This window comes from Lutjanus erythropterus, chromosome 9 (genome assembly GCF_056507025.1).
Source record: "Lutjanus erythropterus isolate fLutEry1 chromosome 9, fLutEry1.hap2, whole genome shotgun sequence".
Taxonomy (NCBI): Eukaryota; Metazoa; Chordata; class Actinopteri; order Lutjaniformes; family Lutjanidae; genus Lutjanus; species Lutjanus erythropterus.
Genome location: NC_139325.1, coordinates 865,560 through 893,192, shown reverse-complemented (window position 1 = coordinate 893,192; position 27,633 = coordinate 865,560). Strand labels below are relative to the sequence as shown.

Below are 27,633 nucleotides of genomic sequence, written 5' to 3'. Positions count from 1 at the left end.
GAGTCAGTGAACCATGTGGGCCACAGACTCACAGAGGCAGTGATCCAGGTCATTGAAGGTGTTGAAAAGCAGTCGGTGGTGATAAACATGCTATATGACACTTAATGAGGCTTTACTTTATGCTTGCCACTCAAGTAACCAAGAAGCTTCCAGAGCAGATGGCACGCTCCGATTTGATCTTTCTATGAACTTGCCTCTTTATTTCCTCGCACAAACGCCGTGGAGCTTCGTGGTTCGACTGGTGGTGTAAAGCATTGCTCACCAACGCTACAAACATACAACTGGACACATTTCATTTTCTTCTGTTTATTTAAGATTCAGAGACCCTCTAAGGTTTCCATCTACTTTATTCTCCACTACAGTTTCAATACATACAGTAAATACCAGAGGACTGTGTGTGCAGAGCATATAAAAACAAATATTCAGACAGGCATTGCATTTCAAGGCACCATGGGGTGTTAGGAGAGTGCATGGTTTATTTCAAGTCAGGTAACAGACTGACATCATCATGAACTGATATTAGTTATAGAATAATACCCTGGTCACAATACATGCTAAAATACAACAACCCAATAAAATCAATACTTTATCATGATCTCTTGTCTATGAAGGTATAAAAGAAGCCATAATTTGAATTATAGGAACAGTTCAATACCTAACTGTGAGATTTCATCACTGCTTAATATTTACTACTAAATGTGCTGTGTGTCATTGAAGGGGGCAGTGTGTAAGATATGGTCACCTGTCCAAGGTAACACTAAACAAATACTTTGCTTTTTGGTAGTAGCTAGCCGACTAGATGCCATAAGCTCAGTTAGCTCTGTAGCTAGTGGCCCTCAGGTGACTCGAATCTGAGCAGACCTGCAGCTCTGAGCAGAAGGAGTGTTTTGTTTACACTGGGGCTAGCTAGTTAGCATGCTAACTGCAATAAATATCTCAGAAACACAGTATAAAGACATCTTCTTCACGTTCTATTGGTGATGTTAGCTCATTTTTTGAACATTTTAAATTAAGATTCTATCCATATCTTACACATCACACCTTTAAACTTTTTATCTTAAAAACCAGGTTGCTGAATTTGTGTGGTTTGACGCCTAAAGGCAATTTTATGTCAAAAACTCACAAATTCAGATAGAATACTCAAGTGTCCAGGTATCCAGTCACTTTGACCAGATAACTGGCAGAACATTTGGTCTGACTGTTGTTTCTTGGCTTTGCTCAAGTTTGATTTTCTGATTTGAGTTGAATTAGTATTTAGTGATGAAATTTTACAATAAGGTGTTATGAGATTTAAATCCATGATTTGCTTCCATATTTGGAAGTTACAAGCAGCTTTAATACTGAAAGACAAACAACGTCAGTTTAATTATTTAGTGGAGCTTGTTTACACCATCACCCTTTAAGGTTTTAACTTGTTAGTGATTATAACTGTAGGTGGACAAGCTTTGAAATGTACATGATCCCAAACCACAGTACTGATTAAACCTAACCCAAAGTGACTTCAGTGGCTGAAGAACAGAACATATAATATATAATAAAACTCTGATTGGATATAAAATCAATATTTGCTACAGTTTAGTATGTCATAATACAGCATCCTTCTGTGATTTGAACGCCCGGCTTTTAACTATATTTATTCCATTTATCCCCTTATTTATTTCATGTATACACCTCCCCAAAATAAAACCTGATTAAAGTATATCTCATTTAAAGACCAACATAACACACCTGGCGCACAGCTGTGTATCTAAAACCGTGGTCTGCTATTCAACTCTCGGAGCCCCTGTTCCCCACGTTTCTACGGTAAACTCACCCTCTTCAGTGATACAGTGAAGATATTGCAGATGAATACAAACCCAAAAATGAACACATGATTTTGTCTGAATACATACATGAAGATGTGTGTAAACAACAGTGTGACCTGTTAAAGCTGTGAAGCAGCAGTCTGTCCGTCAGTATCTGTAGGCCCTCCTCTCCTCCTCACTGGACGGCCTTACTGAGCTCCGAGGCTTCAAGCATTTTCTGAAACACACAGAGACGAGTTCATGTGGATTTGTTTCACTACAGAGACATGCAGAGTGTGTGTGTGTGTGTGTGTGTGTGTGTGTGTGTGTGTGTGTGTGTGTGTGTGTGTGTGTGTGTGTGTGTGTGATTTATGTAAAATGAGGTGAGAGGAGCTGGCATCCATCCTGCTTTGTTTACTGTGCATTTTGCTGGAATAACAAGCAGAAACCCACCTTCCCACCAACCTTCTGGCTCCATGTGATAATGTGTTTGTGTGAGTCCTTGCATTATTTACAGGACAACACCAAAAGCTTGGCTGTTTGTCTCATTGGTAACTTGACAGATTATTCAGGTTTATTACAATTTAAGTCATATCTCTTGTAGTTTTGGACCCCTTATTAATAATAACACATCAAGTTAATTACTAAGATCATCACTAAAAAAATATTCGAAATGTATCGTAATCTTTAACTAAATTTTGAGCAAATCGACAAAATTAAATGCAAATGAATGCTTATTTCCATCCACTACCACTCTAGGATTATTAGGAGTTGGATCACTGAAATTAGGTGGTGCTAATTCTTCACCCGGAAAACCATTATACCACTGCAGAAGAAGAAGGCTCAATGGTCAAACATCAGTGAAAAACAATGTAGAAAACAGGAAATATGTAATGTGTTTGTTTCTTGTATTCATGTGGCACGGTTCCAGAGTGATCACTGATTTATTATAGATCGGTCATTTCCAAAGACTGGGTCAGGACCCGCAGGTGGGTCACATGAGATTTTGTTTGTGTCGCCAAATAAATAAAAGACTGTGGAGAAAGTTCTGCAAATTTCAGATTTATACCTTCAGTATACCTTTTATAAAACAGTTAAACTTATTTGATCTCTTTAATGAATTTGGTGAAAATGAGACAATGAGACGGCCTGTAAACTCAGCCTACATTTATTTATGTCTAATTTCTAAAGTTTTAACGTGTGTATATGTTGTCAATAAAACGTTAAAATAATATGAGGTGATGCAGAAATGGCAATAAAAAAACATAAAAAAAAAAAAAAAAACAGCTGATCAATCTTTTGAATTAAATGTTCACTACGTCAGAACTTAAATGTAAGTTTCTAGAACTTAAGAAATTTTTTTTTACATCTCCCATGAAGTGAATTAACTCTTTTTGGAAAGATGGAAACCATCTCAAACAAACATACAAAACTGTTTTTTTTTTTCCCAATTGTTGCCATTTCCATCAAGCCATCCTTCATAAAGTCCAAAAAAATATGTTGATGGAAACACAGCTACTCAGATATTCATCACAGATTACAGGTTGATGTCCTGGTTCTACTTCATTCTTTACTTTCTGTCTGAAATGACTTTTATAAAAAACAATATAAAGGCCTCAGGATGCTTCAAAGGATCAGTGCTGGAAATTTGTGCATGCTTGACACAGACACAAATGTAGGAATAAAAAATATATGAGCAAAGAAATTTACAAACAACTAAATCCTGATACTGGTATAGGCTGAGGAGGAGGTGGAGTGGGGTTATGTTTCTGAAAGCAGACAGCAGAGTAGCAGCAAGGATGCTCAGCTCAGCATAGTTGTATGCAGACTGAATGAGCACCAAATGAGGATCCTATCATACATGATTGGATAGTCTAGGAACCATGTGACCATAAAATGACTTGAGGGAGGGAGTCAAACCGCTGGTCCTTCATGTCAAAAGGAGCTGGCTGAGCTGGATGAGCAGGAAAGCGTTCTAGAGAGAAGGAGGACATCATGCTCTGTCTACTGCCACCATAACCAAACTGCTGATAAACAGAAAAAAAATAGCAGATGGTTCAACAACTATCATAACTGTGTTGTGTGTAAACTGCAGGAATAGCATCCTGATCAAGATTGGTCATACAACAAACCTCTTTTAAATCCTCAGTTGCTTCCACCCGTCTTCAAAACACAACATGTCATCAGTCATGAGCTACATGATCGATAGTTATTGATATCTATCAATATGAAGCTTAACTAACACAATAGACTTTTCAGTTAAATCGCCCAGGCCTAAGCAGAATGATAATGTGTGCAGCCAGACCTTTCTCCAGTGGTGACACAACGCTGAAATGAAGTGTGGAGATGAAGAAAGACAGGTGGAAAAAATCCATAATATGTATTATAAATATTGAGTTTTCTTTACAGTCTCCTCAGGAACAGACTGAGGTCATGCAAACTCTCTGCCCACTTCACTCGCTGGTGTTACCTGTTTCATAAGTCGCTCAGAGGCAGCATGTCTCTTTCTGTTTCCCTAAATGACATTAAGTCCTGAGCAGCGTGGGGAGCAGTGGTTTTAAAATAGCATTACATGTGAGCAGGCTGCAGGCTCTGGACAGTCTCTGGCTGCAGGAGGAGTCTGTCAGGGACTGAAGACCGGCTCTGTGGATCATACAGAGACATACAAGAATGGCAGGCAGGTATTGTTTGTAGCGCTCTGCTGACAGCACATATCTCAGCGAGGGCTGTGGGTCATCGGGAGTGGGAGAGCGGAGCTCAACGCCATCGATGCGGGCTGGAGTTACACTGTAAGCGAAAACCTGATCCTGAAACACAGATCGGATCTTTTCACAGCTGTCCAAACACCAGAAGTGTGTCTGCTGAGATTTTTCCACAAGGTCAGACAGGAGCGGAAAGAGCCTGTCTGTGTGTAAAGCTGAAGATGTGACTGTACAGACAGTTTTGGTTTCCAGTTGGCCTCAATGCTTCTCCAACAGTTCCGGATTGCTCTTACATAAATTACAGTCCACGACTTTGAGGACGCTCCTCTTCCCTAGATGCCGATCTTGGCAGAGTTACTTTTTAATCAATTAATTCCTTCACGCTTCTGGCAAAAGGCAAAGCAGGCAAATTGGATGTTATTAAAGTTTCTGTCCCACAGACTGATCCGCAGGGGGTTTGTGCTGAGGCAGCCATTTAGCTTCAGAGCTGATCAGAGGGGTTAAACACAAATGGACTCCCCCAGGAACATAAAGGGGCAATTAAATCCTTTCAATAACAAGCAGAAAGACTGGATCCTTCCTCCAGAGGAGAATCCAGAGGATGAATGTCCAGATAGTTAATGAACAAGATGTCTACAGCCTGGATTTATACTGTGTCTTTAGTGATTTTTAGCAAATGAGTTTGCAAAAGAGAAGCATAGTAGAGGCAGGAATAAAGATGGACCAATAACTGATCCAACTGGATATCTAACCAACTAATACAAAACATTTTACTAGAGTTTTAGGTCTTTTCTGTGGCATCACAATAACTAACAATGAACATAAGGAAGAGCCTACACTAATGCAAGGTGCTTGTATTGTTGAAGTTAAATAATTATTACATTTCAGCTGCACAAATATTATTCTGAGGATAGTTTACATCTTTGCACATTATCTACAGGATATTTTGGGGAGTTTTTCTTTATCCAAAAGATCTTGAAGATGTTGTTTGCTGTACAGATTGTAAAGACCCTTGAGGCAAATTTGTGAATTTGCTTTTTAAATCAAACCACCTAAATTCAAAATTCTACTTAAGTAAAAAATACAACAAAAAAGCTACTTGTGTGTCATAGAGATTATTTTAAAATGTTGGACTCTCTCAAAAAGTCAAAAATTTTGCAGCTATTGCAGCTGGGCACAGGCTGTCACAGTGGCAGCTTCAGCATATTACAGCATGGCTACTGAGAAAAATCGATTCCTCTTGGCTTCAGGGTGAGTATTATCTTTAGATACCCAAATGGTTCTAGCTTGGCATTGCCAGACTACTTCACAAATTAGTCTTGAATCTCTCAGCTCATTTTCCAAAGGGTATTATCAAGATGGTCAGAACAAAATGCTCCTGCCAATTGGAACTACAACTAATCAGAACAACACAGCATGTGATGCATTGCTGAGCGACATTTGCAAGTTGGGGCAGTGCGTGGTCAGGTTTTAAGCAGGAAAAAATGGTTGCAAATTTTGTCATATCACAGCTCAGCAGTAAACTAAAATGTATTTCTAAAAACATCTGAGGTGAGAAATAGGCAATGTAGTGACAGAATCTTAACAGAATGGCAGAGTCTTACTATTTTATCCAAGTTTCGTGAGCCTTTTGTGGTCAGTTGTGTTTTGTTTGCACTCAAAATATGGACCTTTGACGCTCCTCAGTCAGTCATTGTATCAAGCCGGCCCCATTTCAAATAACCTGTTGTGATTGATCAAGAGATCCAGGATGCGTGGAGATCTGTTTAAACAGGAGGATGGCCAGACATGAAACATGAGCTCTCAGATTCATCTAGTTCCCAGGCTAAAATGGCTCTGAAGTAGCTTAAGAGAGTTCTGAAATAATTCCAAAAGTTTACTTGTTTCACCCTTTACTGAGTTGTAACTTCTGCCATTTTGCATAATGTCCAAGGCTAACCACTGTGCCAAAATGAAGTTTATATTTCTGGGCTAAGTGGATTGTCTGATAAAGTCAATAAGCTTTATTGATGTCTTGATTACTGGCAAGTAGTGCGGAAACAATTAGTTGATTTGCTCCTTTTCTCTTTTTGTACATCAGTGTATATCTTGTGTTTTGGACTGTTGATGAACAAAACCAAAACAATTAATCGATAGTGGAAATATTTATCAGGTAAAGGCCATGTTGACAATTTCCAATGCATGCTGTTATAAATAAAGAAATAACACCCTAACCAACCTTCACTTTGTGCAGTATGTTTCATAATCTTACAGCTTGCTATGGATGAAGCCTTACATAACACACTAACCCCCGTTCACCCTGCTGTCCTCAGAGGCTCATCTCTGAAGCCAAAGCCACTCTCTGCTCAACATGTCCTGCTAATTGTCCTGATATGTCAGGACTGATCAGAGACGAGAGGAAGCAGAGGTTTGCACAGCCTTGTGTCATCCATCACACACACGCACACAGACAGACTTGTGTTGCTATATTCCTATATTCCCCTAGCTTCTCCCCCCTACCCATAAACCCTTTCCCTGTTTCTAATCCCAACTAGAAGTGCTTAACTAGATTGTGGTGCAGCCAACCAGCGTCCTAGGAGGGACTACTGGCAGCTATGGGGATGGTCTTAGGTGTGATGACGGCGAGAAGCATCCATGGAAGTGACTCATCTCAAACAAACAATGATGGTTAGGAGTAGATGCTGTGATAGCATCAATTATATCAGAACTGGAGAGTATTTCTTCTTTGAAAGAAGAGCAAAGAATGACACTGAAGGCTTTTCTCAACAGGAAAGATGTTTTTCGTTTCAGCAAGAATTTGATCTGATTGGTTGAAGTTAGCCAGTGTTAGGCGTGATTGAAAGATGGGTCATCCAATCATCTGCCAAGTGATTTTTCAAAGTGCCTCCCCTTTTCCAAGCAGTTTCTAAGGACGACTTCACAGATGGTTCATTGTAACAAACCTTCTGGTGTATCAGGTTAGCTCAGAGCGAAAATTGGTGCGCTGTAAATAAAAATGCTGGGCAGAACACTTTTTCTGTAAACAGCTGCATGCTGCCAAATACTCTGTCTTTATTGGGAACAATTGACAAATTGTTTTTACACTAAGAAAAAATACTATATGGACACAAGCCCTTAAAATTTTTATAAGACTGGTTCTGGATTGCTACATTGGGACAGTAAAATTTTATAAATCAATTTTGACACCAACTGGTCTTTTAGAAATTGTAATGTGGATTGTCCACTATTTTTTGACATTTAATAGCCCAAACAAATAATGGACAGATCAAGATAATGGTCAGGAGATTAATCTATATTGGAAGTAATGGTTAGTTATTTAGTTAGTTAGTTTGTTATTAAGTATATATTGTTTGAAGGTCAGCAGTGTTAAAGGAACAGTCCACCAATGTGACATGTAAAGCTCAGAAGCCTCCATCTGACAGATGGAGTCTTACAGAGTTGGCAGTCAGACAGAGAGGCAGACTGAGCTGAGCAGGTCCACACTCTCACCCATCAGGCTACACACTTCATACCTACAGCACAGACCTGAAGAAGTCAAGTTTAGCAGTATAATAGGTCTTTCACACATACACACACACGCACACACAACTCAGTTTCACAGGGAGGAATCCAGCTCATACATCTCCATGACTACAGCATGGACTGAGTATTAATTACATTCACATATGACACGTGTGACAGATTTGACAAGTAGTCGGTGAGAAGTTCTAACATTCACACACACACACACACCCCTGACACACGATCACTTTAATTATCCAGCTTGTTTCCTTAAACGCTGACACAGAGTACAGTAACCCCAGTGAGTAGCCCCCACACAAAGGGTTAAATAAACCCAGTGTGACAGTAGATGCCGGGAGTTTGTTTAATCATATTAGTGGGGTCCACAAAGCAGGAGCCCAAGGTCCGACTAGCTGTGTTGGGCCAAAATGCTGGACCCTGTATGTTAAAAGAGCGTTTGAGGGTTAAGACTAGGTTGTAGGGTTGTAAATCTCTAAATCTTTCGGAAAGGTGCTGGTGTCGTCACTGTTGCTTTTTTCAGATAACCAATCATATATTAGATGATGACTCATCACCCATGGAGGAGAAATTTAATCTGTCTATGTCAGATAGACTTTTCACCCTACATGTTGCAAGCTTGTTGTTAGCTGTGTAGTTAACCCTCTCTTAACATAGCATTAAATTAGCTTTGTGGCTCATGTCAATCATAATGTCAAACCCAGGTGCAGTGGGAGTTTTTTTCTCTCATTGTGTATAAGCCCCACCCCAGTGCTCCCCTTCACCCTGCCAGCACTTTTCAGCCAGAAATAAATAAATAAATAAATGGATACAGGGCCTAATAGCCCATTTCCACCACAGGAACTTAATGAAGGGTAATGTAACAAGGAGCCACTGTCAGAGCCTGCTCTGAGGACAGGTTCATGTTCAGTGGGCCATATCAAACGCAAGTTGCAGGTTCTTTCAGGGGTTGCCAGCACTGTAACAGTTAACAAACACAATACCACCATTGCACTACAACTTCTGGCCTGACTAATGACTGATAATTTAAAAAAGAACATGAGTAGAGAACACATGTCCAGGCCCTCATTAACATTTGGCCAGAGGAGGACATTGAAAGTGAGCTGGAGTCAGTGGTTAGAAACCACTGACTGTATAAAGATGGATCTTGCATCTTCACTTCCTCTCACTATGCAAAAATGAAGACAAATATCTCAAACTGAATACAAGCACTGACATCTTGGGCTGGCGAGGTCATTTGGTGTCATTTGCTGCTCAATAGTGATCAGGGCTGTAGCGCCGTGTTTCAAGTTTCTGCTCATCCAGCCAGCCGAGTCAATCACAACCAGGGTTCAGCTGTCACTCATGTCGTGAAATCCCCTTTACAGCATCAAATAATGAAAATTAAAACCAATCAGAAAATGAACACTTAAACATACATCAGCTTGACAAGAGATACCTAAAATAACAGAAACCATTTTTGTAACAAAAAAAATATATACAGTCGTGGAAAAAAGTTTCCGGACACCCTTAAAATTACACAATCTCAAATATTATCATGAAATATCTGTTGAAAAATCTTTTTTGTGTTTCAAAAGGTGTGGCTGCATTAGACAGAGTCACACAAATACAAATTATATTTTTTTTTGTTTATTGTTTACAAGAAAAACTAACAAAACTAAATTCCTGACAGTTTCAATATGTCAGTTCTCAACATTGTCAGTATCAAAGTCAACAAGTAACAGAGAATGTGTTCAAAACTGAAGAAAAAAATCATCCATCACAAATCAACCATCACATCATCAAATTAATATTTAGTAGTCCTGCCATTAGCACGCAGTAGAGCTCTAATCCTGGCTGGTATGTTCCCCACAAGCCTTTCACACTGTTGAGGGGTAATCTTGTCCCATTCTTCTTGAATTGCTGCTTTTAATTCTTCTATATTCTTTGGTTTATGCTTTGAAACAGACCTTTTGATAATCCACCACAGATTTTCAATGGGGCTCATGTCCGGGGATTGAGCTGGCCACTCTAAGACCTGGATACTGTGCTCCTGCAGCCAAGTTCTACTGGCCCCAGATGTGTGGCAAGGGGCATTATCTTGTTGAAATATTCAGTTTTGACCTTGACGGAACAGTGCACGTGCAGAAGGAAGCATGTGGGTTTCGAGAATGGCACAATACTTGGCAGAGTTTAATGTGTCATCACAGACAGTGAGATGACCAACACCAGCAGCACTCATGCATCCCCAAACCATGATACTACCTCCATCATGCTTGACAGTAGGTACTGTACATGCTGGAGATAATGCTTCACCTGGCCTTCTGCGTACCCTCACATTAGCAGGAGGAAGATAAAGCTGGAAACTGGACTCATCTGACCACAGAATCTTCTTCCAATTCCTGGCTGTCCAGTTCTTGTGTGCTTGGGCCCAATGATGCCGGGCTCTCATTGATCAGGGACTTCTTAACAGCCTTGTAGGACCTTAAGCCATGATCTAAAAGTCAGCAACGTACGGGTGGAACACTGGACACCAGTTTGGTTTGACCACTGCTGCTGAAGCTCCTGTGATGTCATTCGGCGGTTTTCCCTGCACATGCGGATCAGGATGCGGTCATTTCTTGCTGAAGAAACCCTTGGACGCCAAGATCTTGGTTTGTCTTCCAAGCTGAAGGACTGCATCTGCACTTCCTGGCTATTTGGCGGCAGCCGTACCCTTCCTGGCTGAGAATCTGTATCTTCAGGCATGTTTCCTGCATTAGGTTCCTTGTTTTAGCCATTTTTGTCTCTGAAGAACTTTCAAATGTGCTGGCTTTATATAGACACGAAGCATGGCAACAAAAATTGTGTCTTTTAATAAAAAGCACGACCTTCATTAGTGGATCACTGGTACCAAAATGATCCAATACTCAAAATTTCTTATGCATTTTTATGGAACCAATCAATTTTAAGTTTTTAATGGCTGTTTTAGAATTTGTTTAGTATTTTGGCTGTGACTGTACTAAAAGAAATTGCACTTGAAGAACTAAGAGAGATTCTTAATGCAATATTTCACAAATGCATGGGGTGTCCGAAAACTTTTTTCCACCACTGTATATATTGGGCAGGCACGTTGATGTTTTAGCTAGTCCATGTCATATCTGCTAGTGTGGAGGGGGCGAGGTTTATAACCTAGTCAGTCAGCCACCAGGAGGGACTGGGGGGTGTCTGTCTGGCAAAGATATTGGGGACAGAGCATAATGCTCAGGCTGGGATGGGATGGATTTTTTCTTACCATGATGACATATTCGACATATTCCTGCGGAATGTCGGTTGACTGACTGCCTTAATAATTTTGTTTTATTTAACTTCATTCAAGCATATTGTCATAAGTGTAGAGTAGCTCCTTTACAGAACAGTGCAGTACACAAGTTTGTGCGGTGTGTAAGTGAGGTAGAGCACAGAGCAGACTGACGTGCTGCTAATAGTGGAATAGAAACTTGCAGCAAGTAAGTTGTCACTTTGGCAGTAAATGTACAGTACATGTTAAAGTGAGTCAGTTGATAAACACTGCAGCTTCTCAAGACAAAAAAAGTCTCTTGTGTTGTTTCCAAATGGCTGGAAATATGACAAGTTTAGCCTGGAAGTAAACTGATCAGTAAAGGCTAACTTTAAACTGAGACTAACTTTAAGCCTTCCACCTTTACAGCATCAGCTCTGGTGCAATTGTATCCCTTTCAGAAGCTTTCTAATCCAGCCTTGAACAGAAGTATGGTACAGTAAATCTAACACTGACTGTCTTCTGTGATTGTTTATCCATATTTACACTTTGAAAACAGTTGTTGTTGTTAGCATGTTGTTAACTGTCAACCAATCAGAGGCTGGTGTTCTTGACTTATGTGTGACAGCACTGACCCAAAGGTATATTAATAGATCAATGTTCTGGTCTCAATATTGAGACCGACCCTTCAAAATAAAATTTGCAGTGATGACGTTATTGAAGCAATGCAATTATCGTCACAGCCCTACCATCAGCATCCACATTTGTGTCTTATGTTCAATAACAATATCAGTGCCAGTTCTCACAATGTCTGTCCCACAACCACTTACTTCAATGTCCTATCAACCCACACAAAAAACTGACATTGACTGTCACACTTCATTTAGATTACACTTCATGTGGAAGCTTTGACAGTGTGGAGTGGCGATAGGAGGTGTGTGTTACTTGCATTTTGTTGTACTTAATTCTTGATTGTCGGTGATGTTGTTGAGGAGCACTTTGTTTAATGTTTGTCTTTAGCTGTAATGTCTTTTCTGTGGTGATTGTATTTGTCTGACAGTTGCCTCAGACAGAAAAGTGAATTTCTGAAAGGATAATAAATGAAAGTAGCCAATAAGGTCTTTGAATTTTCACTCACAGCTGCTAAAATATTTAAGCCTCTGACCCTCAGTTTTTGTGACCTATCCACAGCTAAGACAGAAATCACACCAACTTCACTGTCACTTCACATACATCTCCCCTGCTCACAAAGATCACCAGAGATTACTTTAACAACTTTGTTCTCAGAAAATGAACATCTCTCACTCCTATAGTACTGATATCTGTGTCTGTACACTTTATGTTGGACGTGTGGGCAGGTGCAGAAAGTGTCCTTTCATTTGTATCCACTGGGATGACATCAAATGGAAAGCTCTCAGCTGTATCCACAGTTTCTCTGTCTAATGAAGTCAGGGTTAAGGTATGAAATGATCTTGTGCTGTTCTGCTGTGACTGATCTGCTCAGATGGCAGTGCAGAGGAAGATGACTTGTAGCTGGTGAAGTGCAGCCAAGAAAGTCACTCGTCTGTCTGATCAAGTGTCCCCTGTGGGAATCTGAGATCTCTGCACAAGTTTTCCTCTCCACTTTATCCAACATACCTTACCGGGACTGCCTGTGTCTGCATGTTGCATGTTGGTGCACATTTTATCCAGCAACATTAATATTCTATAGAACAACATGGGGGAAAGACCAGCTTGTAGCATTTTAATCAAACACTCCAGTCTAATTTTCAAATGTAATTAAAAGATGATGAGAACTCACAGCATCATTAAATCCTACAACACTCTTGTAGTTTCAGGTTATGTTGTACCTTCTGCATGTAAAACAGACCTGCTGACTCCATCCATTTAGCTGTACCTGCTTATCCTTCAGAGGTCACAAGGGCCTGGAGGCAATCCCAGGTGACGCTGGGCGAGAGTACACTCTGGTCATTCACAGGGCTTACACATTCACACCTACAGGTAATTTAGAGTCTTAATTAACCTAACCTGCGTGCCTCTGGACTGTGGACCATTGATTTGCACACTGGTCTTGATCTGTAGCTTTCTTAGGGTGTTTTCAGAGCTGTATTTCCTTTCTTTAGTTCTAATTCAAGGACTAAATTGATGTAATGTTTGCATTTGCCTCTTTGCTCATTTGTGTTTACACTGTAACATTCGAGAGTGGTCTAAAAGTTGTAAACAAACGCCATGTTCAAGCAAGCTGTTCTCTGATTGGTCAGAAATATTACCTGGAAGATTCGCTTCAAAACACTTTCTTCCCTTTCTTTTTCTCCTTCATGGAGCACCAGCAGGTTGTATTGCTAACAATTTTCATGGTGTTGATGTGGTATACCTGTGACGGCTCAGGTCCTTGTGGGCAGAGTGTGTATTGGTTTGGTTTAGTTGTACTTATCTTTAGTTTACACCCAAGAGCCAGGTCGTAATAAACTGGGTGGCCATCCGAGATGAATACAAATTCTGCTCACCAGGACCTGAAGGAGACAAACACATAGAACAGCCCAGTGCAAAACATACACAACCACAGGCTGTGTCAGAACCAGAGGGCCATCACAATACCAGTGTTTATTATATATATTAGGGCTGGGCGGTACGACAAAATTTTCATATCACGTTTTTTTTAAAAATCATATCGGTTTCACGGTATTTGACGGTACAGTGTTCTTACCCACATTTCCTTCTATTGAGAACAGAATTACTGCAGTTGATTGTCTTTAAATAGCCCATTTTACTGTCATAAGGATTGTATTTTTTCATGTCCAGACAGGTAAAAGCATGACCCCCTCAAAGTATGGTTACCATCACATGGACGACTATACAATTAAACGTCCCCACCCACGCTAGTCGGCACCAGAAATACTAGTCATTTAAAATATTTAAAAATGAAATATGTGTCAATATTTCATTCATGCATGATGCCAGTTATCTGTTGCTGCACGGCACTAGTCGTGCTGTGGCTCTGTCATACATACATATACATTTATATATATATATATATATATATATATATATATATATATATATATATATATATATATATATATATATATATACATGTATATATATATATATATACACACATATATTTATATACACACATATACACACACACACACACACACACACACACACACATACATACATATATACATACATATGTATATGTATATGTATATATATATATATATACATATATATATGTATATGTGTATATACATATATATATATATATATACATACACAGTATCTCACAAAAGTGAGTACACCCCTCACATTTCTGAAAATATTTAATTATATCTTTTCATGTGTGATCAGTGTACAGCTTGTATAAATGTTGTGTAAATTTACTGTCCCCTCAAAATAACTCAACACACAGCCATTAATGTCTAAACTGCTGGCAACAAAAGTGAGTACACCCCTAGGTGAAAATGTCCAAATTGGGCCCAAAGTGTCAATATTTTGTGGCCACCATTATTTACCAGCACTGCCTTAACCCAGTTCATCAGAGCTTCACAGCTTGTTACTGGAATCCTCTTCCACTCCTCCATGATTACATCACGGAGGTGGTGGATATTAGAGACCTTGCGCTCCTCCACCTTCCATTTGAAGATGCCCCACAGATGCTCAATAGGGTTTAGGTCTGGAGACATGCTTGGCCAGTCCATCAACTTTACCCTCAGCTTCTTTAGCAAGGCAGTGGTTGTCTTGGAGGTGTGTTTGGGGTTGTTATCATGTTGGAATACTGCCCTGTGGGCCAGTTTCCGAAGGGAGGGGATCATGCTCCACTTCAGTATGTCACGGTACATGTTGGCATTCATGGTTCTCTCAATGAACTGTAGCTCCCCAATGTCGGCAGCACTCATGCAGCCCCAGACCTGACACTCCCAACACCATGCTTGACTGTAGGCAAGACACACTTGTCTTTGTGCTCCTCACCTGGTTGCCGCCACACACGCTTGACACCATCTGAACCAAATAACTTTATCTTGATCTCATCAGACCACAGGACAGGGTTCCAGTAATCCATGTCCTTAGTCTGCTTGTCTTTAGCAAACTGTTTGCGGGCTTTCATGTGCATCATCTTTAGAAGAGGCTTCCTTCTGGGACGACAGCCATGCAGACCAATATGATGCAGTGTGTGGTGTATGGTCTGAGCACTGACAGGCTGACCCCTCACCCCTTCAATCCTCTGCAGCAATGCTGGCAGCACTCATATGTCTAATTTTCCAAAAACAACCTCTGGATATGACACTGAGCATGTGCATTCAACTTCTTTGGTCGACCATGGCAAGGCCTGTACTGAGTGGAACCTGTCCTGTTAAACCGCTGTATGGTCTGGCCACCGTGCTGCAGCTAAGTTTCAGGGTGTTGGCAATCTTCTTATAGCCTAGGCCAGGGGTCCCTAACAGGCGGACCATGGTCCGAGTCCGGACCCACACGCCGTCCTATATGGACCCGGACCTATAACCAATAAATTATTAAGAGATTTAAAATTTTGATGGGACACTTCTATCTTAACTGGCGTCTTTCCAGCGCTGGTTTAGCTGATCAGGAAACGCACAGACCAACTGCAGAGAAGCTGCATGTGGGGGGAGACTGTTGTTAATGACGGAGTTTATTACAACAGTCGAAACTAACGTGATGGTTAATGACATCAACACCAACCAGATGCACTTATAAAATTAAACAACTGTATAAGGAGGCCTATACGTAAAACAGGAGAGTCTCTGTTTCTCTGTGACAAACTTTCAGATCTTCTCACAGCAGAGTGAACAGGTGAGGGAGGAGAGGAGGGCAGACTGGTCACTAATCAATCACTGATACCGTCGTCCTCTCGGACTGATTAGAAAATAAAAATGACAAAATTGGTGACAAACCAAACCTGGGTGTCCACACAAATGAGGTTTTTGCGTGAAACACTGCAGAGTGTAACATCGTGTTGTTTACAGACAGTCTGCTGTCATTAGACAGAGGGTCGTGTCTAGAAGGGAACCCTAGACCCGCGAAAGATCACGCAAGTTTGATTATTTTAGTAGAAATAACGAACACAAATCTCGCAAGAGTTGTGCAAATAAAGAGTTACCTTCAAGACACGACTGACAAAGGTGCGCAGCTCAAAAAATAGAAAATCATGTCATGGTGCCGATGTTTTTAATGTGCCGGGCCGCCATAAATAAAACACTATTCACTGAACCACAGAGAGTCACTGAAACACTGATCACTGACCTGCTGTGATGGAAAAAATACTCACATTCTTTACTTAGGTATTTTTACATTGTGGTATTAGTGTTTTACTTAATTACAATTTAAAAATTTTGCAAGTTATTGTTTCCTTTTTTGAAAAATCAACATTTTTATTGCTGTTGTACTTTAATGGTATTCTTATTGTTATTTTTTGATGACTAAATACAGACCTGCAAACTCATAAGAGGAGAAAAAGGTGGCATGTTGGTAAACCAGTCCCCTGTCCTCTGAGGGTCTGGGAGCGTCCTGCTCCAGAAGAAAAATGTTGTGATTTTAACATGTGAACAAAACATTCTGGTGACTGTTTTAGTTAAAAGAGTTAGTTCCATCTTCTGTTTGTGGTTTCTGCAGACATTACTACCTTTACTTTTACCTTTGTACTTGGAAAAAAAGTAAAAACTAAAGTAAAAACAGTAACAGTAAATCTACATTAAAAGTAAAGTTACTTTACTGAGTATTTTTACTTTAGTCATTTATAGTTGTTCATTTAATAGACCTGTCTTATCTTCTCTTTTATATATTACCATTGTTCTTAAATAAAGCAAAAGTAATGTAATAGAAAAAAATGCAGAACATGCAATATTTCTTATCTGATAACTTGATTAATCGCCAGAATAATCGACAGATTATGCTTTAATTTTACTGGTCCGGCCCACTTGAGATCATATTGGGCTGTATGTGGCCCCTGAACCAAAATGAGTTTGACACCCCTGATTTAGATGTTGATACAACTACGACACTACTTCAGTATATATCACTCTTATAACACAAGTTAGACATTATGATGTTCTGGACCTTTGCTTTAGAAAATTTTCTCTAACTGGACCTCTTTAAATTTTAGTTGAATACCCCTGGCCTAGGCCATCTTTATGTAGAGCAACAATTCTTTTTTTCAGATCCTCAGAGAGTTCTTCGCCATGAGGTGCCATGTTGAACTTCCAGTGACCACTATGAGAGACTGTGAGAGCGATAACACCAAATTTAACACACCTGCTCCCCATTCACACCTGAAACACTAACGAGTCACATGACACCAGGGAGAGAAAATGCCTAACTGGGCCCAATTTGGATATTTTCACCTAGGAGTGTACTCACTTTTGTTGCCAACGGTTTAAACATTAATGGCTGTGTGTTGAGTTATTTTGAGGGGACAGTAAATTTACACTGTTATACAAACTGTACACTGACTACTTTACATTGTATCAAAGTGTCATTTCTTCAGTGTTGTCCCATGAAAACATATAATTAAATTACAGATGCACCGATTGCAATTTTCTTAGCCGATTCCAATTTCCAGTTTTTATAAGAGTCTGACCTGCCGATTCCAATTTTAGCCAATTCTGATTTTCAGTCTTTCTAAGAACTGTAATTGACAGCATTCACAAACATTTTTTTTAACTTTTCTTGTAAAAATTAAATTAGATGTTCATAATAAGACACTGACTATTAAATATTAATTAAATACTATTTACATTTTCTCCAAAGTCCTCCAGGTTACAGCCAGGGCTTATTATAGTTTTACATTAAGATTATGAATCAGCTGAATGTGATGACTCACAAAATCCCGCGAGATTTCACGGGACGTGATTTCACGTGATCTCCTGTGGAAGCAGTTGTAAACAAACCGGAGACTGACACGGTGCAACAGTTTGCTGCAGTAAAACAGAAAAACAGACGCATAAGTTAAACGAATCTGGATGAGAAAATGTTTGAGGAGACACATCAACACAGGTTGTTTATTCTTCAGCCAAAACAGGAGGTGAGATTTTAACTGTCCCTCTGTGAACAGCAGTCTGCTGCTGGCTAACATTAGCCTGAAGAGCTACAAAGTTTACAGCTGTTTTGCCACATTGTCAGCTGCTCTGTCTCGTTGTAGACTGTCTGTCTTCTCTTTATCCTGTTCTTGGAATACGTCACTGACACCAGCTTCAAGCAAGCATGTGTCAGAGTGTGTGTAGCTGTCATCAGCGCTGTGTTGATATCAAGGTCAGTTTGTCTGCTGCACGCATGACGTGACCATCGTGCAGAACATGTGTATGACAATGAGGGGCACAGAATCGGATATGTGACACTGACCGGCCTGTCACTGGTCAGAGCCGGTCTCTGGCCGGTCGATCGGTGCATCTCTAAATTAAATATCTGCAGAAATGTGAGGGGTGTACTCACTTTTGTGAGATACTGTATATCAGACAATTGGACTGGAGTCATAGGGACTCGGACTCAAGTCGACTCGAGTCGCAAATTTGACGACTTGAAACTCGACTCGGACTTGGAGGGTCAGAGACTCGAGATTCGACTCGACTTGAGACAAGATGACTCCCCTCGACTTGAGACAAGATGACTGCCGCCCCCAACCCCCGCTCCGCAACGGGGAAATGACAAACGAGCCCCTCTTGCATCACTTTTTCACCTGACTGCTGCTCTCCTCCTCTCTCTGCCTCCTCTCTGACAGTCAGTCAGCTGTTCCTGTCAAAAACATGACGTGTCGTGGCTTTTATACCTATGGATGTTAACATTAGAGCTGGACAGTATTACGTTACAAGGCTGGTAAACATATAGCTTCGCTGTTTGTTTTTGTTTTGTTAGTTTTTTTTACCCTGCACTACGTTGACTTTGCTTGTCTCAGCCATAGACTGTAAAGGTCTCAGCTTTATGGTCATCACCTTTTAAAAAATATTTAATAAATCTCTAAAGCCTCTATTTTCTTCTTCTCTTTTATTGTCTTCTCTGTGCATCGCACTTCTACCGACCGCACAAAGAGCATACTGAACAAAAAAAAGACAACGTCAAAGTTTGATGGCCAAACCATTTGTGTGTGTTTTGGGGGAGGGTGTGTGTGTGTGTGGGGGGGGGGTTCTTCACTATATTAAGGACAACTAGGGGGGGGGGGAAGCTATTATGATAACTCAAATATTAGAGTTTGTCCACAAATAGGCCTGTTTTGAAATATTTTAAATAATTACTCCACAATTTAATGTTTATTGTTTCTTTATCTATGGTCCTGGCACCCCCTGCACCCTCCAACCTGAGCCCAGGACAACAGACCTGACTACTGTTAGTCTTCCCCCTTCAGCGGGAATCATGGCAACGGCGAGTGTCCCAAAAGTGGTCAACTTTGGATACAAAAACTACAAGTTTGTTTGAAACATGTCACATCTTTATTGGAATGTAGCCTTTCCCCATCTACCTTGGTCTAAATGATCAAACATGTAATGTAAGAATAGATCAAATTAACAGCTTTATGCTTTAATCCATGCAGACTAGACTGCATGCTCTTTTTTGGATGAGGAACAATAGTGAGAGACTTGACATAATCTGCGACTTGACTCGACTTGACTCGACATAACCTTGTGACTTGACTTGACTTGACTTGACTTGCCCATGACAAAAAAACTTGGGACTTGCTTGAGACTTGGACCGAATTACTTGATACTTGCTTGGGACTCGGATTGGAGGGACTTGTGCAATTGTCTGCTGTATATACACTATATATCTATTAAACAAACAAAATATCCAGTTCCAGAGAGCATCTAGGCTCTCAATAGAAAACCAGCTCACACGTGCATGACAAATATTCTTCAGATGATGCATCAGGTAAACTAAACTGTTTGTTTCGCCCCACATCCAAGTATGACTGCTGTGTTCACATGTGTTCAAACAAACTGGACTTTGGGATGAACTGCTCTTGAAACCACTAGTCCAAATGAGCTTGGTGTGAATTCACCCTTACAGTCAACAGATCCAGTGAAAAAAAGCGAAAAGCAGTGATATTGTGTTAGTCCATCTCTCAATGTGGCTCTGAGCCCCAAACCCATTTATTCCGACTAAAGACATAAATTTTTAAACAGAGCTTATAAGTATAGAGTTTCACTTTTCAAAACAGCTCAGTCATTTCCTAAAAGTGCTGGACCCTGTAATTTTGAAGCAAATGCTCTGACTACTACGCCAGGAGAAAGTGCATTTGTTGTAGGGGACTATTTTCAGCGGCAGATTAATCCTCATTTGGTGCTTCAGTGAGTATTTGGGGCGGCAGGATGGTGTGTGTGGGATTGGATCAAAATAAACTACAGTGTGTGTGTTTATAGTAATGAAGGATCATGTCACCCAGTGCAACAGTATGGCTCATTGATGTGTTTTTAAAGGTTTCTGGGCAAGAGTGGAGCTCTGCAGCACAGAGGATGAAGATATATCAGGCTTTGAAACACACAATACTTTCTAGCAGGGTCAACTAATTTAAACTTTTCATGGGATTTGTTGACTCTACCAACAATATAGAGTACTGCCAGCCTAATTCTTTATTCTTCTTAATAAAAATCATGAGTAAATTGGTAGGTTATATATTTTAGTTTAGTGCATTTCACTATTGTATCAGGCTCTAAATTCATTCAAAGTAAGTTCTTCTTATTCTTAAATAAGTGATTTTTTTCTTTGTGGATTAAGGCAGACTATCTGTACATGACTCTGGACCACCCATAAGAAGGAATACATTCATACAAAGCCTAATAAATGTTGAATTCATCACTTTTCCTGTGTTAATGTTTTAAATTTCTTATATGCAATATGCACTTATGTCATAATGTATCCTGCATTATGTGTACACCAATGATTTTGAAGGCTAAACTAGTTGAACATCACAAAAAATGAAATTACATAATCAAAACAGAACAAAACACAAAACTGCCAAATGTTTCTGCAACAATTGTGTTTTTTCAGTTTCTTCTGTTCTTTCTTCAGTCAACCTGATTGTTCTCCAACCATTTGAACTCTGTGTCCATCTCCTCCAGTCAATATATTGCAATGCTTTGCTTTAAGCAGCAGTCGAATTACCTTCATTTAGTTCTAACTCGGTCTGAATGCTTTTCTGTCTCTCTGCCTGGGGTCAATGCAAACAGGAATTGACAAGGTAGAAAAACAAGGAAATATTTAAGCAGCAGGGTGTAGATTTAATCTTGATTAAGTTATATAGTAGGGCAAGTGTGATGAGATAAGCATTTATGCCATGCTGACTGTTAAATCACCAATAACTGGTTTTAGTTTTTGTTACAGCTGTGGAAGAAGCGATCTTGTGAAATACCCCAACTTTCAAACAGAACCCATGTTAGATCACAGATTCACAAACAAACAATTGAAGTGAGGATATTAGATGAGGAGTCAACAATACAAAGTGATAATATCAATATCAACAGTGACACACAACGCCAAACCACAAAGCAGTATCATCCAAACCCACAGAGCTACTCACCCTCCATGGAGCTGTCTCTGCAGAAGCAAGAGACCACAGAACAACACAGATCAAACCAAAGAGAAAACAAAGAGAATACAGCAGCCCATGGCAAAGCATTTCATCATGACTGCAGCCTGTGCAGGACTGGATATAAACTGTATGCAAGCTGCAGTTTCATCCAACCAAAGGAAACACCTCTCATTACCTGAAACAATGTCAACACAACCTTCAGTGGAAAAGTGGAAAAGTCTCCACAAATCATCTGATGTCTGTGTGTAATCTGTATTAGAGGGACTGGATTTTATATATGAGGATGGGGAGAGTGACTGTAAAGAGTCAGACCTGTTAAATGACTGTATACAGTGCAGCAGCTGACAAAAAACCACAGGAGAGAAATGATGAACCAAAAGACAAACAGCTCATCAGAGAAGCACTCAGGCCCTGTTGGTTCACATCAAACAAATGGCTGCGGTGCCAAGCACGCTAATGCTTTACTGTGGAGCCATATCAATACTATTAACGAAACGCACACCATTTGTCTTCAGCAAAGTGGTCTGGGACAGGCTTCAAGAGCCCATTCTGAATGCTAAATGGGAAGCTATGGACCAGCATGTTGTAATGGACATACACATGAGATCTCTACTTATCTATATCATGTGCAGGTAGTTTGGCTGGAGAGTTATTACAGCCTCAACAAGGCCACAAAATGTGTGTGTGTGTGTGTGTGTGTGTGTGTGTGTGTGTGTGTGTGTGTGTGTCTTGATGTATGTTCGACTAAATCACCATATGATAAACACTTATTAGAAAGGTAGAATCCAATTAATAACAAACAGATTATTCTAATAGTATTAACATGCAATATTTATATCTCAAAGGATTTAACAACACACATTAGGCCTAATATACATTACAGTACATAATCCATTTATACAGTGGTTTATGTAGTGAACTAAAATTTAATTTTATTGGTCACACATGGTCATTTATCACTTACAATGGACATATGATAACACAATGATTTATTTTAGCTCTGCTTTGAATACATGTTCTTATCTAAGAGCTTTTGAACTTAGGGCTGATCTAGGCCTGGTGAAGACTTGACCGACTGTCCACATTAATGTCCAATTTGAAATTGCAATGAATACAGGACCCCTCTGCTGGAATGTGTTTTATTGCTATTATTATTTTACTTTACAGCAATTGAATGCAACTACAGGATAGCACTGTGGTTGATATGGCTTCAGTTGTTTTTTTTTACCCTAAGAGTGAAAACTCATTATTTTACTCAGGTATCCAAGCAGGAAGAATGGTGTGAATCAAGTTCTCTGCTCACTGAGCATCTGTGAGTATCTGGAACACTGAAAAAGAAAGTGACAATCACCACTTGAGAAACCTACTCAAGCAAAAGCTAAAAACGTACCTGTTAATAAATTACTCAAAGTACAAGTTACTTTCCATTTAAATATTTTTTTAGGGAGAACTGCAATTACCAAAGTAACACTAACATTGAAGTTGACATTATGTTTGCTTAACTGCTTTCCGAAGCAAACCAATTTAAAAGCCCATCAGACTACCAGCCACAAAATAAATTAATAAATCAATAATATCAAAGATGAATGTGACACATTAAAAATTAACATAGTTTATGTTAGCTAGTGAACTGCATTTTCATCTACAGTATGTGTACATTTTACTTCAATGTGTGAGTTTTTAAAAACAGAGGCACTGCAGCACTTCATCATGTAACAGTCGCCTTTTTTTTAGATTTTTGTATAAGAAGTGAGGCCAGATGTGGCCAGGGATTGTTGCTAGAAGCTGCCAGTTGTTCAGGGTTTTGCCATGTCATCATTAGATTGTAGTCAAAAGGCAGGTGGTGCGTATTTTTCTTACAGACACTTACAGAGGCGCTCATTGGGTGCTCCCCACCCCTTAGGTACAAATGTCAAATGTAGAGAAGTAAAAAGAAGAACTCTGGCTCAACAATATGCTTCAGTAATATGCTTCAGTTCCTTTAAAAAAAAATCAATTTTTATGTGTACATTACTTGTAACTTGTTAGTACCCTGCTGGGAACATACAGCACACTGATTAACTAAATTTCACAGAGAAGACGGAATACTTCTTACTAGGAAATTGAGGAGCTTTTGAATCAGTCAAAATGTTGCAGAAAAACAGTCTGGTAGCCTGATAGAGTGCATCCTTGGGTTAACATCTCAGTCTGGTAAGGTGACTTGACCATAGCAAATAAATATATCTAGGTTATGGTTGTTAGAACAGCCAGAGAAATTGAAGGCAGCCAACAAAAAACATCAGCTGCTCTGTATGATAATGCTGTACACTGGAAATCTCTATCTCTTATAAAGGTCCATTCTTGTCCTGCTTCCTCGTTAATCAAACATTCAAAGACAAACATTCAAGTGGCACACGACCAATCACAAGTCATCAGCCACAATTCAGCATTCGCCAACAGACGATGAAGACACAAGCCATCAAGTGGCTCTTGAGTCTAAATTTGAAAATGGTGAAGGGGAAAAAGGTGCCTTGTGTCAGCACAGCACAAGGAAGCGTGATTTATCTATTGTACTTATTTGATTTACAGCCAGGTCTGCAAAGTCAGAATGAATGACACATATTTGGACACTGAGGATAATTATAAGTCTGCAGTGTTTTGTAGTTGAGGTGAGCCAACTAACACAATAAACAATTTATAGACATTTAGAAAAAAAACAGCAACTTTAGTTTGAGAGAAAAGAGCGGAGACGCCGTTTCACAGTTAAAAATAATATGTATTTAATTTGTGTGTCTACTTTTTGCAAACTGAATAATTGCCAGAGGTTAACCGAGAATAAAAATAATATTTCAATCTGGACAATATTCATAACCTCCTCACAGTTTACTCCAGAGGAGCAGGCCAGGTGTTGTTAATATGTTGATAATGGACTTAAGCTTGGGAGAGTGATGAATAAAATCACTACATAAGTGATACTTTCTTTACAAATGCATCTACAGATTTTTTTTAAAGTTGAGCATATCTAATGAAACTATGTCAGGGTTCACCATTAACCATGGCTCTGTGGCAACAAAGTTTTATCCACATACTGTGAACTCTTGCCAAAAAACTTTTCAATTCCACAAACGTCCTAATTCTTTTGCACCTTTTAGTTCAACATTCAATGAAAACAGTGAACAAGCTCAAGCTTTTTGAACTGCTTTCAGCTCTGAGTGACTAGGAACACATTTAAATGGTGTTTCTCTATGGGAACAGACTCTCTGCCCTTTCTGTGTGCTGCATGAAACAATGTGTGTGGAGGTTTATTATATTTATTATAATTAATAGAACACACTTAACGCTTTTGTTTTTTGCTGACTTTAAAGGATAGATATTCTGATTTCTTTAAGGTTTACATCAGTTAAACTGGACTTTTTTTCCCCAGACATCAAACACTTCTCTGTGTTTCTGACACTGTTCAATACAGCTTACAGTAAACAGCACCCAGCTTTCACTGATACAAATGCAGGAAAAAACACAATAAATCTGCTGATTCTGCTAATTAACAACATGAAAGCAAACAAAACAGCGGCTGTGACTCCTTACATATGATCGGAACATCTGAAAGATTGCAACAACTTTTTTTTTGCCAATGTTCTTTTGTTGTGGTTTATCATTAGCTGAACAATTCATCTTCTTTAAAGCAATAGATCAAGGTTGTGGAGAATCTATTGTCCTTTCCAGCATCTTGATTGCTAAAGGATTTCATAAGTAGACTTTTTTTTTTTTTTTAATTATAACTGCTATCATTTATGTTTTTCTTATATATAATGTTGATTTTTTTCACTGTTCATTCATATTATCCTTGATAATCCCTGTGAGTATTCTCCCATGTCCACATATTTATGAATAAAGGGTCCACTGCAATTCGCTTAACATGAGGAGTCTGCAATTGTCTAACTGTATTATATTTTTCTTTTCTTTATCATTGCTGTTTTTGCTGTGTTCAGAGTGGCTTTTGAGTGACCTTCTGTTGAAGCTTGCCTCCATCCATAGAAGGACCATGAATTCATGTCTTACCTTTTTCTTGAGGGCTTCCAGTGATTCAAACTCCAGGCGGGCCAGTTTGATCTGGATATGTTTGGGAACATCTGGGATGAGGAAGGTCAGAATGAACTTGGAGGCCAGCAGCCCGTGCTGAAATGACAAAATAACAAACACATCACAGGGATAAAATATTTTAGCCTGTTCTTTTCAGCTTTTATTTGCATCCTTTAAAAAAATATTTAGTAAGGACACAAACAGGCTTTGAAAGAGAGATCAGCATAACCTGATAATGTTTTTATGGGATGTGTCCTTCATAAAATCAAGGAGGACAGAAGAGGAGAAGGGGAGTGTCATGGTAAGACAGACAGTCTCTGTACACACGTCCTGGAAGCTGAATGAGGACAAGAAATAAAGCAGTTTGGTTAAAGGACCAGTTGTGCAGGATTTAGCAGCTTCTGGTGGTGAGCTTGCAGATTGCAAACAAGTTATCTCACTTTCATATTTGCCTGTGCTTTCAGTAGATATAAAACACAAAGATCATTATTTTTAGATGATTATATATTATGAAAACTAGGGATAAATGAGTAATCAAAATCATGTCAAAATCGCAATATGGCTTGGAGGAATAATATGTGTTAAAAGCAAAATGTGTGTCAAACTACCATTTTATACTAAATATCATGCTGCAGAAATGTTCTGGCCTACACATCAAATTTCAACACTTAAGAAACTTAATTCACTTAAAACTGAGTCTTTAGTACAGATCCTTGCAAAAATCACACCATAATGGTATGTTTTAAACAAAAATGAGAATTGTGATGGAAAAATTCACATTCCCACTAATATTGCAACTCATATAGAAATTGCAATATTAATTCAAATAATCACAATTAGATATTTTTTTCAAAATCTCTTAGACCTAATGAAAATATACTTAGGAATATTATATTCAATGCCTGTCTGTATTTATTCTGCAAATAAATACTCAGAAATCTTACACACTGGACCTTTAAACAGGAGTCAGTCAGTGTTGGCTCCAATAAACAGATCTTCAAATGAAATAATGACCATGAGGTTGAAGTGCATGTTTAAAGATCGTATAAAGCAGTAATACATATTTGTTCACATTACAGAAATGTGTTATTAATCACCCAGCTAAGTTTGAATGATTTAAAAAAAATAGAATAAAATTAGGTCTCAATCATGAAAAAATGAGCTGTTCTGAAACACTGAGGGCATATCCAATCCATTGTCTCAGTGTTAAACACCACTATGACTTAAAACAACCTGAAACATGGATGCTCCATCTAGCGGACATGTCCTGACATATTTGAGCCACCAGAGCCAGAGGACGGTGACAGGATGGTATTTATTTCTTCTGTGTTGTGTTGGTGGACCTGAAGTGAGCTGAAGAGAACTGATGGGCTGATTCCACAATTCAGTACTATATCGTTCTGTGTTTTCAGCAGCTATTTTCTGACATGTATACTGTGTATAGAAGAAAAACTCCCCTTCCCTTTACACAATCTTTAATATGTAACTGCTTGGGTGTATTTATTAATCACCACACCATCTGATCTATACTCACTCAGCCCAACCAAAATAGCAGATGGAGAGACACACACAATCTGTGCACTCAAGACCTGTTCACTGCACTTGCATGATTCAAATAGGGTCATATCACTCTGAAACTCCAATGAGCTGTAGCATACACAATGATACATAACACTGTATTGTAAATGACTTCTTAAAATCCAAACTAGGGCTGAACTATTTTCAAATATTTACCTCCTGCGATTTGAAAATTGCAGAAAGCAACACTACATTTATTCATTTACAGGACAATAT

The 27,633-nt window shown here is 39.2% G+C and overlaps 1 protein-coding gene across 1 annotated transcript in view; it reads right to left on the bottom strand.

Moving 5' to 3' along the window:
- Positions 1 to 1,313: 1,313 nt before the first annotated feature.
- Positions 1,314 to 27,633, bottom strand: part of ano10a (anoctamin 10a) — a 48,076-nt gene continuing 21,756 nt past the window's right edge. The window contains exons 12-14 of the mRNA XM_084725818.1: positions 25,819 to 25,935; positions 21,769 to 21,785; positions 1,314 to 2,022 (exon numbers count right to left, since the gene is read on the bottom strand). Of these exons, the coding sequence (XP_084581944.1) occupies positions 1,953 to 2,022; positions 21,769 to 21,785; positions 25,819 to 25,935 (204 nt within the window). The 3' untranslated portion in view covers positions 1,314 to 1,952. The remainder of the gene's footprint in view (positions 2,023 to 21,768; positions 21,786 to 25,818; positions 25,936 to 27,633) is intronic.